Source organism: Pseudophryne corroboree, chromosome 9 (genome assembly GCF_028390025.1).
Source record: "Pseudophryne corroboree isolate aPseCor3 chromosome 9, aPseCor3.hap2, whole genome shotgun sequence".
Taxonomy (NCBI): domain Eukaryota; kingdom Metazoa; phylum Chordata; class Amphibia; order Anura; family Myobatrachidae; genus Pseudophryne; species Pseudophryne corroboree.
In genome coordinates, this window is record NC_086452.1 from 251,895,731 (window position 1) to 251,915,197 (window position 19,467).

The 19,467-nt window shown below is 46.1% G+C and overlaps 1 protein-coding gene, 1 long non-coding RNA gene and 1 pseudogene across 2 annotated transcripts in view; 1 reads left to right on the top strand and 2 right to left on the bottom strand.

The window, feature by feature from the left end:
* Positions 1-312: 312 nt before the first annotated feature.
* Positions 313-7,309, bottom strand: LOC134956951 (uncharacterized). The gene is made up of 2 exons (XR_010186328.1): positions 7,107-7,309; positions 313-1,253 (listed from the first exon to the last, which is right to left on the bottom strand). It is a non-coding gene; the product is annotated as an uncharacterized LOC134956951 (long non-coding RNA).
* Positions 7,310-7,513: 204 nt separating this feature from the next.
* LOC134958929 (5S ribosomal RNA) lies at positions 7,514-7,629 on the top strand (annotated as a pseudogene).
* A 695-nt stretch (positions 7,630-8,324) lies between these two features.
* Positions 8,325-19,467, bottom strand: part of TSEN15 (tRNA splicing endonuclease subunit 15) — a 390,381-nt gene continuing 379,238 nt past the window's right edge. Inside the window, exon 5 of the mRNA XM_063940209.1 lies at positions 8,325-8,619. Within this exon, the coding sequence (XP_063796279.1) occupies positions 8,606-8,619 (14 nt within the window). The 3' untranslated portion in view covers positions 8,325-8,605. The remainder of the gene's footprint in view (positions 8,620-19,467) is intronic.

Consider the following 19,467-nt stretch of genomic DNA (forward strand, 5'->3'; position numbering starts at 1 on the left):
CAGCGCTGACCATCTTGGGAACAGTCAAAGCTTTTAGCCTGTTGGTGCCTCGGATCAAGATCCTACTCTACACCCCGATGTTATTCCCTGTGGAACCCCAGTGTACCCCGCTGCAGAAAAGGGTCATACTAGATGGACACAGTGGTTCTTATTTGCCGTCAAATTCTAGTGTGTTTCTATAGTACCGTACTGTACAGTATGTTTCTATGTTTAATACCGCTTCTCCCCCATAACAACACATCATACTGTACATTTACCCACATGTACAATACTGTACTGTATAATGGAATATTTATTGGAAAAGCATCAATATAAATGTAAAAAAGTCTTTATTACAAAATCAGATTTCATGTACTCTACAGTACTTTATTATTCAGGACTTATAAAACTGTAAACAACTGTTCATACACATCAATAACAGTACTAATGTACAGTAGCTTATGCAATATTCAGACATGAAATTTTAAAAACATTTTTAATAATGCATCGATTAAAATTTTATACAGAAAATACACTACAGACCTACATATTTGTGACTTGACCATTTCTTTCAACTATAACAGGCAATACTTTATACAGGTGATGTATATAGGGGGTCATTCCGAGTTGATCGCTCGGTAAAAATCTTCGCATCGCAGCAATTTTCTGCTTAATGCGCATGCGCAATGTCCGCACTGCGACTGCGCCAAGTAAATTTGCTATGCAGTTAGGATTTTTACTCACGGCTTTTTCATCGTTCTGGCGATCGTAATGTGATTGACAGGAAATGGGTGTTACTGGGCGGAAACAGGCCGTTTTATGGGCGTGTGGGAAAAAACGCTACCGTTTCCGGAAAAAACGCAGGAGTGGCCGGAGAAATGGGGGAGTGTCTGGGCGAATGCTGGGTGTGTTTGTGACGTCAAACCAGGAACGACAAGCACTGAACTGATCGCAGATGCCGAGTAAGTGTGGAGCTACTCAGAAACTGCTACGAGGTGTGTAATCGCAATATTGCGAATACATCGTTCGCAATTTTAAGATGCTAAGATTCACTCCCAGTAGGCGGCGGCTTAGCATGAGCAAATCTGCTAAAATCCGCTTGCGAGCGAACAACTCGGAATGACCCCCATAATTATTACAATATTCAGGTGTGAGTACTTCTAGCCAAAACTTTTTGATCCCATCCAACAGCTGCTGTTTTGTTGTTGGCTTTGCAACACTCCTAATGCATCTCTTCACTTGAGCCTACTTCAATTGGATTTATGTCCGGTGATCTAAAAAAAGAAGTACAGAAAAAAAATAAGATTTTACTTACCGGTAAATCTATTTCTCGTAGTCCGTAGAGGATGCTGGGACTCCGTAAGGACCATGGGGAATAGACGGGCTCCGCAGGAGATAGGGCACTTTAAGAAAGCTTTGGACTCTGGGTGTGCACTGGCTCCTCCCTCTATGCCCCTCCTCCAGACCTCAGTTAGGGAAACTGTGCCCAGAGGAGATGGACAGTACGAGGAAGGATTTTTGTAAATCTAAGGGCGAGATTCATACCAGCCACACCAATCACACCGTATAACTTGTGATAAACTTACCCAGTTAACAGTATGAACAACAACATAGCCACGGTTCCACCGAAAAACTATAACATAACCCTTATGTAAGCAATAACTATATACAAGTCTTGCAGAAGAAGTCCGCACTTGGGACGGGCGCCCAGCATCCTCTACGGACTACGAGTAAGTAAAATCTTATTTTCTCTAACGTCCTTGAGGATGCTGGGACTCCGTAAGGACCATGGGGATTATACCAAAGCTCCCAAACAGGCGGGAGAGTGCGGATGACTCTGCAGCACCGATTGAGCAAACAGGAGGTCCTCCTCAGCCAGGGTATCAAACTTATAGAACTTTGCAAAGGTGTTTGTCCCCGACCAAGTAGCTGCTCGGCACAACTGTAATGCCGAGACCCCTCGGGCAGCCGCCCAAGAAAAGCCCACTTTCCTAGTGGAGTGGGCCTTAACCGATTTCGGTAACAGCAATCCTGCCGTAGAATGCGCCTGCTGAATTGTGTTACAGATCCAGCGAGCAATAGTCTGCTTTGAAGCAGGAGCGCCAACCTTGTTGGCCGCATACAGAACGAACAAAGCTTCAGTCTTCCAGATTCTAGCCGTTCTGGTCACATAAATCTTCAAAGCCCTGACTACATCCAGGGACTCGGAATCCTCCAAGTCCCGTGTAGCCACAGGCACGACAATAGGTTGGTTCACATGAAAAGATGAGACCACTTTTGGCAGAAAGTGAGGGCGAGTCCTCAACTCTGCCCTATCCACGTGAAAAACCAAGTATGGGCTTTTATGTGATAAAGTCGCTAATTCGGAAACACGTCTTGCCGAAGCTAACGCCAACAACATGACCACTTTCCACGTGAGGTATTTCAACTCCACAGTTTTGAGTGGTTCAAACCAAGGTGACTTGAGGAAACGTAACACCACGTTAAGATCCCAAGGCGCCACTGGAGGCACAAAGGGAGGCTGAATATGCAGTACTCCCTTCACAAAGGTCTGTACTTCAGGAATAGAGGCCAATTCTCTTTGAAAGAAAATGGATAAGGCCGAAATCTGGATCTTTATGGACCCTAATTTTAGGCCAAAAGTCACTCCTGTTTGAAGGAAGTGAAGTAGACGGCCCAAATTGAACTCCTCCGTAGGAGCAGCTCTCGCCTCACACCAAGAAACATATTTTCGCCATATACGGTGATAATGTTTTAACGTCACGTCTTTCCTAGCCTTGATCAGGGTAGGAATGACTTCCTCCGGAATCCCTTTTTCCGCTAGGATCCGGCGTTCAACCGCCATGCCGTCAAACGCAGCCGCGGTAAGTCTTGGAACAGACAGGACCCCTGCCGCAGCAGGTCGTGCCTTAGAGGAAGAGGCCACGGATCCCCTGCGAGCAACTCTTGCAGCTCCGGATACCAAGTCCTCCGTGGCCAATCCGGAACAATGAGTATTGTTCTGACCCTGCTTCTTCGTATTATTCTCAACACCTTGGGTATGAGAGGAAGAGGAGGAAACACATAGACCGATCTGAACACCCAAGGTGTCACCAGAGCGTCTACCGCTACCGCCTGAGGGTCCCTTGACCTGGCGCAATACCGCTTTAGCTTTTTGTTGAGACGGGATGCCATCATGTCGATTTGAGGCATTCCCCAACGATCAGTGATCTGTGCGAAGACTTGTTAATGAAGTCCCCACTCTCCCGGATGCAAGTCGTGCCTGCTGAGGAAGTCCGCCTCCCAGTTGTCCACCCCCGGGATGAACACCGCTGACAGCGCGCTTACATGGCCTTCCACCCAGCGTAGAATCCTGGTCGCTTCTGCCATGGCCATTCTGCTCCTTGTTCCGCCTTGGCGGTTTATATGAGCCACTGCCGTGACATTGTCTGACTGAATCAGAACCGGTTTTCTCCGAAGCAATTCCTCCGCTTGACGCAGGGCGTTGTATATGGTCCTCAACTCCAGGACGTTGATGTGGAGACAAGACTCTAGGCTTGACCAGAGACCTTGGAAATTTCTTCCCAGTGTCACTGCTCCCCAGCCTCGGAGGCTTGCGTCCGTGGTCACCAGGACCCAGTCCTGAATGCCGAACCTGCGACCTTCTAGTAGGTGAGCACTGTTCAGCCACCACAGGAGAGATACCCTGGTCCTGGGAGACAGGGTGATCCTTTGATGCATTTGTAAATGGGACCCGGACCACTTGTCCAAGAGGTCCCATTGAAAAGTCCTCGCATGGAACCTGCCGAAAGGGATGGCCTCGTAGGAAGCCAACATCTTCCCCAGGTTCCGCGTGCAATGATGCACTGAAACCTTTTTTGGTTTTAATAGGTTCCTGACCATGGCTATGAGTTCCTGAACCTTTTCGATCGGAAGAAAAACCTTTTTCTGGTCTGTGTCTAGAATCAGCCCCAAAAAGGTCAGACGCGTTGTAGGGACTAGCTGCGACTTTGGTATATTGAGAATCCAGCCGTGTATCTGCAACGTCTTCATGGACAGAAACACGCTGTCCAGCAACCTCTCCCGAGATCTCGCCTTTATGAGGAGATCGTCCAAGTCTGGGATAATTGTGACCCCCTGCCTGTGCAGGAGCACCATCATTTCCGCCATTACCTTGGTGAAAATTCTCGGGGCCGTGGAAAGCCCAAACGGCAACGTCTGAAATTGGTAGTGACAGTCCTGCACTGCAAATCTCAGGAACGCCTGATGCGGGGGGGAATATTGGAACATGAAGGTAAGCATCCTTTATGTCCAGGGACACCATCCAATCCCCCCCTCCAGGCTGGCGATGACCGCCCTGAGTGATTCCATTTTGAACTTGAACCTCTTCAAGTACAGGTTCAGAGATTTCAGGTTTAAAATGGGTCTGACCGAACCGTTCGGTTTCGGGACCACAAACAGGGTTGAGTAATATCCCTCTCCTTGCTGGAGATGAGGAACTGTGACAATCACCTGTTGAATATACAATTTTTGGATTGCTGCCAACACTAGCTCCCTCTCTGACGTGGAAGCCGGCAGAGCCGATTTGAAAAATCGGCGAGGAGGCAAGTCTTCGAATTCCAGCCTGTATCCCTGGGAAACAATCTCTAATGCCCAGGGATCCACCTGCGAGTGAACCCAGACATGGCTAAAAAACCGAAGACGAGCCCCCACCAGATCTGCCTCCCCTCGGAAAGCCCCAGCGTCATGCGGTGGACTTTGCAGACGCAGGGGAGGACTTCTGCTCTTGGGAACTAGCTGTGTGCAGCTTTTTTTCCCTGCCTTTCCCTCTGGCAACAAAGGATGATCCACGTACCTTCTTGTTTTTATTGGAACGAAAGGACTGCATTTGATAATGAGGTGCCTTTTTTGTATGCTGCGGGGGGACATAAGGTAAGAAATTTGACTTACCAGCCGTAGCCGTAGAGACAAGATCCGAGAGGCCGTCTCCAAACAACTCCACCCCTTTGTAAGGCAAGAACTCCATATGCCGCTTTGAATCGGCATCTCCCGTCCACTGTCGGGTCCACAAGAGCCGCCTAGCAGAAATAGACATAGCATTTATTCTGGAGCTTAATAAACAAATGTCTCTCTGAGCATCCCTCATATACAAGGCAGCATCTCTGATATGCTCTATGGTCATTTGAATGGCGTCCCTATCTAAGGTGTCAATTTCCGTAGATAAGGAATCTGCCCATGCCACAACCGCACTACAAACCCAGGCCGACGCCATAGACGGTCGAGCAATAGTACCGGAATGATTGTAAATGTGCTTTAAGGTAATTTCCTGCCTGCGATCAGCAGGTTCCTTGAGGGAAGCCGTATCCTGAGAAGGCAGTGCCACCTTTTTGGACAAACGTGTCAGCGCCTTGTCAACTTTTGGCGAAGATTCCCAGCGTATCCTATCAGTTTGTGGAAAAGGATACGCCATGAGAATCCTTTTGGGAACTTGTGGTCTCCTATCCGGAGATTCCCAAGCCTTTTCGCACAAGTCACTTAATTCAAATAAGGATGGAAAAGTGACTTCAGGCTTTTTTCCTTTATACAAGTGTACCCTCGTGTCAGGGACAGGGGGTTCCTCAGTAATATGCAAAACCTCTTTAATGGCAATAATCATGTACCGTATACCCTTAGCCACCTTCAGCTGTAATTTTGCATCTTCATAGTTGACACTAGAGTCAGTATCTGTGTCGGTATCTGTGTCATCGATCTGGGATATGGTGCGCTTCTGAGACCCTGAAGGACCTGGCGCCCCAGGGACAGGCATGGACTGGCTACCTGACTGATCCCTAGCTTCTGCCTTGTCTAATCTTTTATGCAATAGATTGACATTTGCGTTCAAGACATTCAGCATATCCACCCATTCCGGTGTCGGCGTTGCCGACGGCGACCTGACATTCAAGCACTCCCCCTCCACATTAAGCGAGCCTTCCTCGTCAAACATGTCGACACACACATACCGACACACTTCACACACACACACAGGGAACCCCTTTCCTGAAGACAGTATCCCTGTCCAGGCCCTTTGGAGAGACAGAGAGAGAGTATGCCAGCACACACCCCAGCGCAATAACCCTGGAGACCAACACAAAATGTTTTTCCCCAGCAGCGCTGTATAATATGTAAAACGCCAATTATGTGCCCCCCCTCTCTTTTAAGCACCCTTTCACCGTGTGTAAGCAGGGGAGAGTCCGGGGAGCTTCCTCTCAGCAGTGCTGTGGAGAGAAAATGGCGCTGGTGAGTGCTGAGGGAGAAGCCCCGCCCCCTCGGCGGCGGGCTTCTGTCCCGCTTAAACTTAGTAAAATATGGCGGGGGCTCCTTTATATACATGTACAGAGCCCACCTGTACATGTATATAGTCTTTTTGCCATGCAGAGGTTTATATTGCTGCCCAGGGCGCCCCCCCCCCCCCCTGCGCCCTTACAGTGACCGGAGTATGTGAGGTGTATGGGAGCAATGACGCACAGCTGCAGTGCTGTGCGTTACCTCAGTGAAGCTGAAGGCTTCTGCCGCCTGACGACTTCTGTCTTCTGTACTTCTAGCTCTGTGAGAACGGCGGTGCGGCTCCGGGGGTGGACGCCCAGTAAGAACCTGCGTTCACCCCCTCTGGAGCTAATGGTGTCCAGTAGCCGAGGAAGCAGAGCCTATCTTTGACAAGAAGGTCTGCTCCTCTCTCCTCAGTCCCTCGATGCAGGGAGCCTGTTGCCAGCAGTGCTCCCTGTGAAAAAGTAGTAAAAGGTAGAAAAAAAATCCAACAAAAATGCTTCTAGGCAGAGAACTCTGGAGAGCTCTCTGCAGTGCACCCATCTTGCTCTGGGCACAGTGTAAAACTGAGGTCTGGAGGAGGGGCATAGAGGGAGGAGCCAGTACACACCCAGAGTCCAAAGCTTTCTTAAAGTGCCCTATCTGGTGCGGAGCCCGTCTATTCCCCATGATCCTTACGGAGTCCCAGCATCCTCAAGGACGTTAGAGAAATGTTTGTTAACTAATGAAGTTAAAAAGATAAAATAAAACATACAGTATTGTACTGTTCATTAAGCCAAAATATACATTTACAGTACTACAGTGCTATCCAAACATTACTTGTACAGTATTAAAACAATACTCACTCTGGTGATGTGCGTTCCCAATTGATACCTTTCTCTTCCATTAATTTGGCTCAGGCTGAGTGTTTGCAATCATTGTTTTGGAATATCCTGTGATGAGATGGGTAATATCGACTCACGAATGGCACCATACATACATCCTCTACTATTTTTTTTTTTAAAGAATTGCTTATCCATGATCCCAACAGGACAAAAGAAAAAGAACACTCTTGTTTGGGTACACGCTTCAGAATAGTATAATTCATTGCAAAATATTGTTAAAATGTAACTTTTATTAATAGACACATAGATATACCCCCAACATAAATAAAACAGTGTATTAAACCCACACTGAAGGGTTCTAAGAGTCTCATGTGATCAGGATTTCTATTATTGCTAATTGCAATGGTGATACATATAATGAATGAAAGTACTACTACCATACCACACTGCCAACGCCCGATACCATCTGATCTCGGAAGCTAAACGTGTCGGGCTTGGGCAGTACCTTGATGGGAGACCTCTTGGGAATACCACGTTGTAGAATAGGGGTATCAATTTACTACAAGCCTAACATTAACAGCAGAATGGACTTTTTTCCAACTTGCTTCTGTGTTGGTGTTCTTACCCTTCAGCACACTACAATATCCCCCCCTTTTTTATTGTGCCCATTTAAACCCTGAGATCCTCACAGGAGTGCTGAGAAAGAGCTGGACACAGCGTGGGGTCCTACTGTATGTGATATTACATTTCAATACCCAATACCCAACAATTGGCTGGGTTATTACTCTTGAATTCATTATATGTATCATCAGTGCACTTAGCGATAATACAAATCCTGATCACATGGGACTCTTTTAGAACCCTTCAGTGTGGGTTTAATACACTGTTTTATTTATGTTGGGGGTATATCTCTATATGTGTCTATTAATAAAAGTAAAATTTTAACAATATTTTGCAATTAATTATACTATTCTCAAGGATGCACCCAAACAAGAGTCTTCTTTTTCTTTTGTCCTGTTGTACTACTATGCTTGCTGACTCGGGGTACACCACGTAATTATTTATCAAAGGATTTTACCTGCTAATACTATATATAGGTTAATAAATATTCTGTTTAGTTGTAAGACTGGTGCTGAATCGACAATACCTACTTTTATCCATGATCCCTACAGAAATAAGAAAATGTTGATCATTAATATGCAACTCATTTTATTGTGAATTTACATGTATTGTACAGTATGTATTCTTACAGAACACAGGCACAGAATAAAGTACAGTACCTTTGAAAAATAATAGGGGACCAGCTCCTAATTGTGATATGCCTCCCCATACATGGACCTTTAATGGATGCTATGGGCGTGGCTTTAATGAGATATGGTGATGTTTCCGAAATGACATACGGGAGAACCTCTCAAGAGCAACAGACGATTCATCTGTGAAAATGACATTGTGAAATGTTTCACCCCTCTCAATTCATCGCCGTGCCTGTTCAACTCTCTTTTCTTTATTCACATCTCTTATCATGGGAGATATCCTGTGAAGAGCCAAAAATAATGAATCAAATACAGTAATTAAATATATTACAGTATATACAGTAGACTGTATGTACAGTATACTGTACTGTATATACACTGTATACATTATACAGTATATACATTACAGTATATACACAGTACTGTGTGTATATATATATATATATATATATATATATATATTAATACACAGGTATACACAATATAGTATATACCTGTACAGTACAGTATATACCTGTACAGTACAGTATATACTGTACTGTATACAGTATACTATATATATATATATATATATATATATAATAAGATTTTACTTACCGATAAATCTATTTCTCGTAGTCCGTAGTGGATGCTGGGGACTCCGTCAGGACCATGGGGATTAGCGGCTCCGCAGGAGACAGGGCACAAAACTAAAGCTTTAGGATCAGGTGGTGTGTACTGGCTCCTCCCCCCATGACCCTCCTCCAAGCCTCAGTTAGGATACTGTGCCCGGACGAGCGTACACAATAAAGAAGGATATTGAATCCCGGGTAAGACTCATACCAGCTACACCAATCACACCGTATAACTTGTGATCTAAACCCAGTTAACAGTATGACAAACGTAGGAGCCTCTGAACAGACGGCTCACAACAATAACAACCCGATTTTTTTTTTTTTTTGTAACAATAACTATGTACAAGTATTGCAGACAATCCGCACTTGGGATGGGCGCCCAGCATCCACTACGGACTACGAGAAATAGATTTATCGGTAAGTAAAATCTTATTTTCTCTGACGTCCTAAGTGGATGCTGGGGACTCCGTCAGGACCATGGGGATTATACCAAAGCTCCCAAACGGGCGGGAAAGTGCGGATGACTCTGCAGCACCGAGTGAGAGAACTCCAGGTCCTCCTCAGCCAGGGTGTGCCCCTGACCAAGTAGCAGCTCGGCAAAGTTGTAAAGCCGAGACCCCTCGGGCAGTCGCCCAAGATGAGCCCCCTTCCTTGTGGAATGGGCATTTATATATTTTGGTTGTGGCAGTCCTGCCACAGAATGTGCAAGCTGAATTGTACTACACATTCAACTAGCAATCGTCTGCTTAGAAGCAAGAGCACCCAGTTTTTTGGGTGCATACAGGATAACAGCAAGTCAGTTTTCCTGACTCCAGCCGTCCTGGAAATCTATATTTTCAGGGCCCTGACAACATCTAGCAACTTGGAGTCCTCCAAGTCTCTAGTAGCCGCAGGTACCACAATAAGCTGGTTCAGATGAAACGCTGACACCACCTTAGGGAGAAACTGGGGACGAGTCCGCAGCTCTGCCCTGTCCGAATGGACAATCAGATATGGGCTTTTGTGAGACAAAGCCGCCAATTCTGACACTCGCCTGGCCGAGGCCAGGGCCAACATCATGGTCACTTTCCATGTGAGATATTTCAAATCCACAGATTTGAGCGGTTTAAACCAACGTGATTTGAGGAATCCCAGGACTACGTTGAGATCCCACAGTGCCACTGGAGGCACAAAAGGGGGTTGTATATGCAGTACTCCCTTGTCAAATTTCTGGACTTCAGGAACTGAAGCCAATTCTTTCTGGAAGAAAATCGACAGGGCCGAAATTTGAACCTTAATGGACCCCAATTTGAGGCCCATAGACACTCCTGTTTGCAGGAAATGCAGGAATCGACCGAGTTGAAATTTCTTCGTGGGGCCTTCCTGGCCTCACACCACGCAACATATTTTCGCCACATGTGGTGATAATGTTGTGCGGTCACCTCCTTCCTGGCTTTGACCAGGGTAGGAATGACCTCTTCCGGAATGCCTTTTTTCCCTTAGGATCCGGCGTTCAACCGCCATGCCGTCAAACGCACCCGCGGTAAGTCTTGGAACAGACATGGTACTTGCTGAAGCAAGTCCCTTCTTATCGGCAGAGGCCCTGAGTCCTCTGTGAGCATCTCATGAAGTTCCGGGTACCAAGTCCTTCTTGGCCCATCCGGAGCCACGAGTATAGTTCTTACTCCTCTACGTCTTATAATTCTCAGTACCTTTGGTATGAGAAGCAGAGGAGGGAACACATACACCGACTGGTACACCCATGGTGTTACCAGAACGTCCACAGCTATTTCCTGAGGGTCTCTTGACCTGGCGCAATACCTGTCCAGTTTTTTGTTCAGGTGGGACGCCATCATGTCCACCTTTGGTCTTTCCCAACGGTGCACAATCATGTGGAAACAACTTCTCGATTAAGTCCCCACTCTCCCGGGTGGAGGTCGTGCTGAGGAAGTCTGCTTCCCAGTTGTCCACTCCCAGAATGAAAACTGCTGACAGTGCTATCACATGATTTTCCGCCCAGCGAAGAATCCTTGCAGTTTCTGCCATTGTCCTCCTGCTTCTTGTGCCGCCCTGTCTGTTTACGTGGGCGACTGCCGTGATGTTGTCGCACTGGATCAATACCGGCTGACCTTGAAGCAGAGGTCTTGCTAAGCTTAGAGCATTGTAAATTGCTCTTAGCTCCAGTATATTTATGCGGAGAGAAGTCCCCAGACTTGATCACACTCCCTGGAAATTTTTTCCCTGTGTGACTGCTCCCCAGCCTTTCAAGCTGGAATCCGTGGTCACCAGGACCCAGTCCTGAATGCATAACTGTGGCACTTTAGTAGATGAGCACTCTGCAGCCACCACAGAAGAGACACCCTTGTCCTTGGAGACAGGGTTATCCGCTGATGCATCTGAAGATGCGATCCGGACCATTTGTCCAGCAGATCCCACTGAAAAGTTCTTGCGTGAAATCTGCCGAATGGAATCGCTTCGTAAGAAGCCACCATTTTTCCCAGGACCCTTGTGCAATGATGCACTGACACTTTTCCTGGTTTTTGGAGGTTCCTGACTAGCTCGGATAACTCCCTGGCTTTCTCCTCCGGGAGAAACACCTTTTTCTGGACTGTGTCCAGAATCATCCCTAGGGACAGCAGACGTGTCGTCGGAGACAGCTGCGATTTTGGAATATTTAGAATCCACCCGTGCTGTCGTAGAACTACTTGAGATAGTGCTACTCAGACCTCCAACTGTTCTCTGGACCTTGCCCTTATCAGGAGATCGTCCAAGTAAGGGATAATTAAGACGCCTTTTCTTTGAAGAAGAATCATCATTTCGGCCATTACCTTGGTAAAGACCCGGGGTGCCGTGGACAATCCAAACGGCAGCGTCTGAAACTGATAGTGACAGTTTTGTACCACGAACCTGAGGTACCCTTTGTGAGAAGGGCAAATTTGGACATGGAGGTAAGCATCCTTGATGTCCAGGGACACCATATAGTCCCCTTCTTCCTGGTTCGCTATCACTGCTCTGAGTGACTCCATTTAGAATAGGTCTCACCGAGCCGTCTGGCTTCAGTACCACAATATAGTGTGGAATAATACCCCTTTACTTGTTGTAGGAGGGGTACTTTGATTATCACCTGCTGGGAATACAGCTTGTGAATTGTTTCCAATACTGCCTCCCTGTCGGAGGTAGACGTTGGTAAAGCAAACTTCAGGAACCTGCGAGGAGGAGATGTCTCGAATTTCCAATCTGTACCCCTGGGATACTACTTGTAGGATCCAGGGGTCCACTTGCGAGTGAGCCCACTGCGTGCTGAAACTCTTGAGACGACCCCCCCACCGCACCTGTTTGTACGGCCCCAGCGTCATGCTGAGGACTTGGCAGAAGCGGTGGAAGGCTTCTGTTCCTGGGAATGGGCTGCCTGCTGCAGTCTTCTTCCCTTACCTCTATCCCTGGGCAGATATTATGGGGACGAAAGGACTGAGGCTGAAAAGACTATGTCTTTTTCTGCTGAGATGTGACTTGGGGTAAAAAAGGTGGATTTTCTAGCTGTTGCCGTGGCCACCAGGTCCGATGGACCGACCCCAAATAACTCCTCCCCTTTATACGGCAATACTTCCATGTGCCGTTTGGAATCTGCATCACCTGACCACTGTCGTGTCCATAAACATCGTCTGGCAGATATGGACATCGCACTTACTCTTGATGCCAGAGTTTCGCATATATAGAAATGCATCTTTTAAATGCTCTATAGTCAATAAAATACTGTCCCTGTCAAGGGTATCAATATTTCCAGTCAGGGAATCCGACCAAGCCACCCCAGCGCTGCCCATCCAGGCTGAGGCGATCGCTGGTCGCAGTATAACACCAGTATGTGTGTATATACTTTTTAGGATATTTTCCAACCTCCTATCAGTTGGCTCCTTGAGGGCGTCCGTATCTGGAGACGGTAACGCCACTTGTTTTTATAAGCGTGTGAGCGCCTTATCCACCCTAAGGTGTGTTTCCCAACGCGCCATAACTTCTGGCGGGAAAGGGTATACCGCCAATAATTTTCTATCGGGGGAAACCCACGCATCATCACACACTTCATTTAATTTATCTGATTCAGGAAAAACCACATGTAGTTTTTTCACACTCCACATAATACCCTTTTTTGTGGTACTTGTAGTATCAGAAATATGTAACATCTCCTTCATTGCCCTTAACAAGTAACGTGTGGCCCTAAAGGAAAATACGTTTGTTTCTTCACCGTCGACACTGGAGTCAGTGTCCGTGTCTGTGTCGATCGACTGAGGTAAAAGGACGTTTTAACGCCCCTGACGGTGTTTTAGACGCCTGGACAGGTACTAATTGGTTTGCCGGCCGTCTCATGTCGTCAACCGACCTTGCAGCGTGTTGACATTATCACGTAATTCCTTAAATAAGCCATCCATTCCGGTGTCGACTCCCTAGAGAGTGACATCACCATTACCGGCAATTGCTCCGCCTCCTCACCAACATCGTCCTCATACATGTCGACACACAAGTACCGACACACAGCACACACACAGGGAATGCTCTGATAGAGGACAGGACCCCACTAGCCCTTTGGGGAGACAGAGGGAGAGTTTGCCAGCACACACCAAAAACGCTATATTATACAGGGACAACCTTTATATAAGTGTTTTTCCCTTATAGCATTTTAATATATATATACATATCGCCAAATAAGTGCCCCCCCCTCTCTGTTTTAACCCTGTTTCTGTAGTGCAGTGCAGGGGAGAGCCTGGGAGCCTTCCCACCAGCCTTTCTGTGAGGGAAAATGGCGCTGTGTGCTGAGGAGAATAGGCCCCGCCCCCTTTTCGGCTGGCTTCTTCTCCCGTTTTTCTGAGACCTGGCAGGGGTTAAATACATCCATATAGCCTCCAGGGGCTATATGTGATGTATTTTTAGCCAGAATAAGGTATTATACATTGCTGCCCAGGGCGCCCCCAGCAACGCCCTGCACCCTCCGTGACCGTTGGTGTGAAGTGTGTGACAACAATGGCGCACAGCTGCAGTGCTGTGCGCTACCTTCATGAAGACTGAAAAGCCTTCTGCCGCCGGTTTCTGGACCTTCAATCTTCAGCATCTGCAAGGGGGGTCGGCGGCGCGGCTCCGGGACGAACCCCAGGGTGAGACCTGTGTTCCGACTCCCTCTGGAGCTAATGGTGTCCAGTAGCCTAACAAGTCAATCCATCCTGCACGCAGGTGAGTTGAACTTCTCTCCCCTAAGTCCCTCGATGCAGTGAGCCTGTTGCCAGCAGGACTCACTGAAAATAAGAAACCTAAAAACTTTTTCTAAGCAGCTCCTTAAGAGAGCCACCTAGATTGCACCCTGCTCGGACGGGCACAAAAATCTAACTGAGGCTTGGAGGAGGGTCATGGGGGGAGGAGCCAGTACACACCACCTGATCCTAAAGCTTTAGTTTTGTGCCCTGTCTCCTGCGGAGCCGCTAATCCCCATGGTCCTGACGGAGTCCCCAGCATCCACTTAGGACGTCAGAGAAATATATATATATACACACACACACACAGTATATACACTGTATATCAACAGTCAGGTGGCACTCAGATGAATAAACAGGCAGTTGTAAGAATACAATCTACTGTACCACAGTAATGCCCTTAGAATACAATCTACTGTACTGTACCACAGTAATGCCCTTAGAATACTACAGTATCTGAAACACAAATTCCCGTTAGAACCTCACAATACAGCACCTGACTGTCATTTACAGTACATTAAGGCAAACAGTAATGCTGCTATGGTTGTAATACAGAAGATACTGTAGACATTAAAAAGATAGAAAGTCATTTGGTCAACAGTAATAGGTCGACAGTCAGAAGGGTGACACTCAATGTTTGAAAACATTTTTTAACCCCAATTTGTGGAAAGGCGTCAAGGTCGACATGGAAAAAGGTTGACATGAGTATTTTATGTTTTTTGGGTGTCATTTTCTCCATAAAGTGACCGGGAACCTCAATTAGTGCCCTATGTCCCCTCGCATGGCAAGTGAGCTTCGCTGTGCTCGGCTCGGGTTACTATTCACAATCGCAGTCTACATGGATCGTAAAGTACTGTCTAAAAAAGCAAAAAAAAAAGAAAACAATTTCAAAAACCCATGTCAACCTATATCTGGTGTCGACTGTAGTAACTGTTAACCAATTGGTGTCAAGCTAGGCGGTGTCGTTTTTGACATGGATAGTAATGCAAAAAAGTTGGAGAAAATGTATATAATTTTTTTTGACCTTTTGACCCTGATTAACTTTTGCACCTTGTTTATACCATTTGTTTACCACAGGTACTGTATAGACTGGATACCTGCTGCCACAGCAGACCCTGTTTTATACAGTACCTGTAATTACAGTAACTTAAAGTCTAGCAATCTACTGTACTTACAGTCACTCCATTGCCTTTGGAGTGACCGGTCCGTCCGACTCTGATTATATTTCCGGAGGATCCCTCTGCATGCCCTCCGGTACGCTCTAACCTTCTCCTAATTGCTGGCGAGAGCTTGGTCCTGGCCAGCAAATGAGGAGTTGGAGCTCACCCATATGGATGATCTCTGGCAGCCATGATACCGAGAATGACGTGCTTCGTCCCAGACATTGTGCATCCCAGACATCGTGCATTCAAGACGGCGTGCATCCCAGGTTGTTCATCTTGCACCAAGGACGTCAGTTCCCCTTGGTTTGATTATGCCTTGTCTTTGAACATGGTATTTAGCCACCACCTCCCCCTACCCCCATCCCACTTCCCCACTGGGAGCCTGCACATTTCATAGACAGGGAGGGAGGTCAGGTTACAATAAATGTACAACACAATACTGTACAGTATGTACAGCAAATTAAAAAGTTGCTCAAACAGTTTGTTGCATCAGAATACACTCATTTATATTTATTGGTATGTCTTCGGGTACTCAATTGAGCTGTGTATTTTAGATAGCGGAATCAGACGCTCCTGCAGATCTACCCTTATTTATGTGAAACCTGTGTGCACACTTCTATTGAATGTATTACAACAGATTACAAAAAATAATAATAATAAAGTGAGTGTAAGAAAAAAAAATACATTTACACTGATAATGCTGAAATATCCTTAGGAAAGAAAGCTATACCTTAAACACACCTTAAATACACTTTACCATGGAGGCGCTGCGGCCGCTGTACTTAACACACACTCTGCGCACTTTGTACGCTATTAGCGTACAAAGTCCCGTACTGCGTCCGGACTTCGCGTACAAACGCCATGCTGACGGTACAAAGTACTCACAGCGCGTACACACCCAGAGATACACCACAAACCCTGAACAGTTATGCAATGCAATGAAAATACGCTTTAAACCTTAGCAGGGCAATGAAGACACGACACCAATTGCGATTTTACCGCTGGGTTCCGACACCACAGTGGATTATTGCTAAAAGGGGGGTTACAATACAAACAATACAATACAATATAACAGAGTAAATGGCTACATTCAATGGTACCTACATGAGTAGATTCGCTTGCGCTTCCCGGCCCGGTCCTCGGTCATCTGATAGATAACTTTGTGAGTCTTGTGTCAGACCAGGCCTGCAGCAGCTCTCTTTATACAATTCTTCCAAAAAGCAATACAATAGATACTGTAATCTCTTTGTCCACTGGACACAGGAATGCACATTTACAGTACAGGAGAGGTCATAGGTCGGTTGAATAGGTAGGCAATGTCTTTCCCAACTGCTCTTGTGGGTGGTCTCCTCTTGATTCCCGCCGCATACATAATGTACAGTAAATACAGTTTATATCTATATTCTGCTCCTGCACATAACTATCCGCAGGAACATGCGATCTTTCTCAAACCAACACCGGAATGTTACCCTTAAAATACCCTTCAGCTGGATACCAAACACCACCTTATGACCTTGTTCTGTCCCCTCCTATTCTGTAAAGGTGAATCCCTTTGTTCTGTTACCATTTAAACTGTTGTTACTTTCTGGTGTGGTGCAGGGATACTATGTGTACATTGTGCACTATTTGGATTAAATATGTAATGTGTTTTGATAGCCTTCCGTGCATTCACAAACTCTACCGTAAATACTCATATCACGCGCTAATGCGCAGGACCGCGGGAGATACCATACGCAAATTGCGGATATGCGCACGCACAACAGAACAAGTGCACGTAGGGAGGCCATCTGTGTGTAGTTTGTACGTGATGTGTGTACTGCAATATTTTTCGACTTTGACAGTCCACCCTTTGGCAGTCACCAATAACTGCCACTATCTAATCACTAAACAGAAAAATATCTATACAATATCTACAGAAGCTTTGATGATCGGAGAGAGTTGTAGGTGGGAAATGTATGACCTAGTGGGATAGTAAAAAGCATGTATGTATGAATCCATGTCTGAGGGGCATGTATCATCGTGCCGTATATGTTCTAAATAAGCTTCGAGGTATTGCGAAGTATACATTAAATCCTTCTCATCCCGTACTAAGGGTCTGTAAATGGGCCAACAAACACTACCGAGCTCTTTTCGGCTTCTTGTTCCAACAAATGGGGTGCACATTTATTTGATGATACATGGAGGGGGAACATATGAGTGCTAGTATGTGGATATCACCTGTTGACTATGTGTGCCATTAACTGGAGGTTGCAGAGATGAAGATAAGACACATATCTAAAATACATTCACATAAACATTTTGGGTAGGGCTGATGTCTTTTCCGGATGGATGTATCTGGGCAGAGGGGGAAACAAAAGAAAAACGGGTGAAACAGGCCATGAAATTCATTTGCAATCCTTATCATAACACGGTCTCTATGGATGGGTCATAAATTAAATCTGCTGCTATAACAGCGCCCTTGCTCCTTAGACTCATCAACTTTGTGCCGTGCTTGCGCCGCGTCAGAATTTGAACACACCTAAATATCAAACCAATAATTATGACGACTCCCAGGATACAAAGGAGAAACTTCCCTACACTCATAACATTTTGAGCCCACTCTCCTAAACCTGAGAACCAATTTCGTGGGTTCAACCATGAGACCCAGCCGGTCAGTTCATTACTCACAGTCGCCAAGGTAAGGTTGTGTTTCCTCCTGAACTCCCACTTCAACTGCAAGATATCGTCCATCTTTTGATATATAATCTCCGTTGGGTCGTCAGTACTGTTCGTAATATACGTACAGCACTTCACCTCATATTGAGTTGCCAGAGTAACACAGTACCCACCTGTCACGGCTGTGATATAATTTAGGACCATCCTGTGCTGAATCAGTTCCTTCTTGTAAGCTTGTAACTCCCTTCCCGTATACCTGAAGGTGTCGTCATACATCTCAGTGATATTATCTATCAAGTTCGCTAGCGCATGGATATACCTATAATTTATAATTCCTCTGGCAGTACGGGTGATGTCTAATGTGAGAAGGAACTGAATCCCGGTGGATTCGTGGATCAAATCAGAGGCTGCGTGCTCTGCCCTATCTATGAGGTGTCTCTTGATGATGTGTTCATAGTGAGTATGAGTATAAGGAGCCTGAGCACTGCGGTGAACGTCTTTCATCTTATCATGGGTTATGGTCATGACCTCTGGCAGTACTCTCCCAATATAACACAATCCCTCTGAGCTCGGGGCAAGCCACTTGTACGCCTTCCTCCCACATATGAAATAGGCATCATCTGGGAGAACATAGGGGACAAATATAACATCACCATATTACAAACTTTCCAAGTGAAGAAACCAATCCCTAGTTCTCCCATCTGCTCAGTACAAGTATCGGGCTGGATGATTTGAGCACAATACCCTGGCGATACTTTTCCAACCCACATGGTCTTGCTTCCACGAGTATACCTATACCGGAAATACCTCCCACTGTTTGCTATTTGGCGTACAAGTTCAGAGTCTATGGGTATCCTATCAGCTCTGTGTGAAAAGGTCATTGTCTGGTTATTCCACGTCACTTCCCAATTTCCCGGTTTTCGGTAATTGGAAATATTGAAACATAATAAGGATCTGTCTACATGATACTGGTGGAGCTTCAAACTAGGGGGCCTAGAGATATTGAATTTCTTGTCCACCGGTCTCCCACCCCGTAATTCGAGTACCTCATCTATTGCTAAAGGGTACGGTACTAATCCTGACTTGCTCTGACCTTGAGGTACCTGTGAGCACACCCAGCATTCTGTCTGGTTTAAGACCTTACCCACTAGTGAGTGGTAATCACTCAACGGTTGACGGTCCATGTCGATATTAAGGTTGGACTGACATCTCTGGATGCACCCATCCTCAACTATATTCTCACAATTCCTACAAATGCAATATTCATCGGACAATAACCTCTCACAGTGCCTCCGAGCTCCTTGACTACCAGAGCGCTTACTGATGCCAGCCTTTACCAAAATGATGTGCTGATCCTGAGATCCTACAAATTCGTACTTGCCATCAGAACCCATTCCAGATCCCTGCTCGACCTCTCTGGGACCCTCACCAAAACAAATTGTCCTTATCAAAACCAGAATTACTAACAGAACCAGAAACGC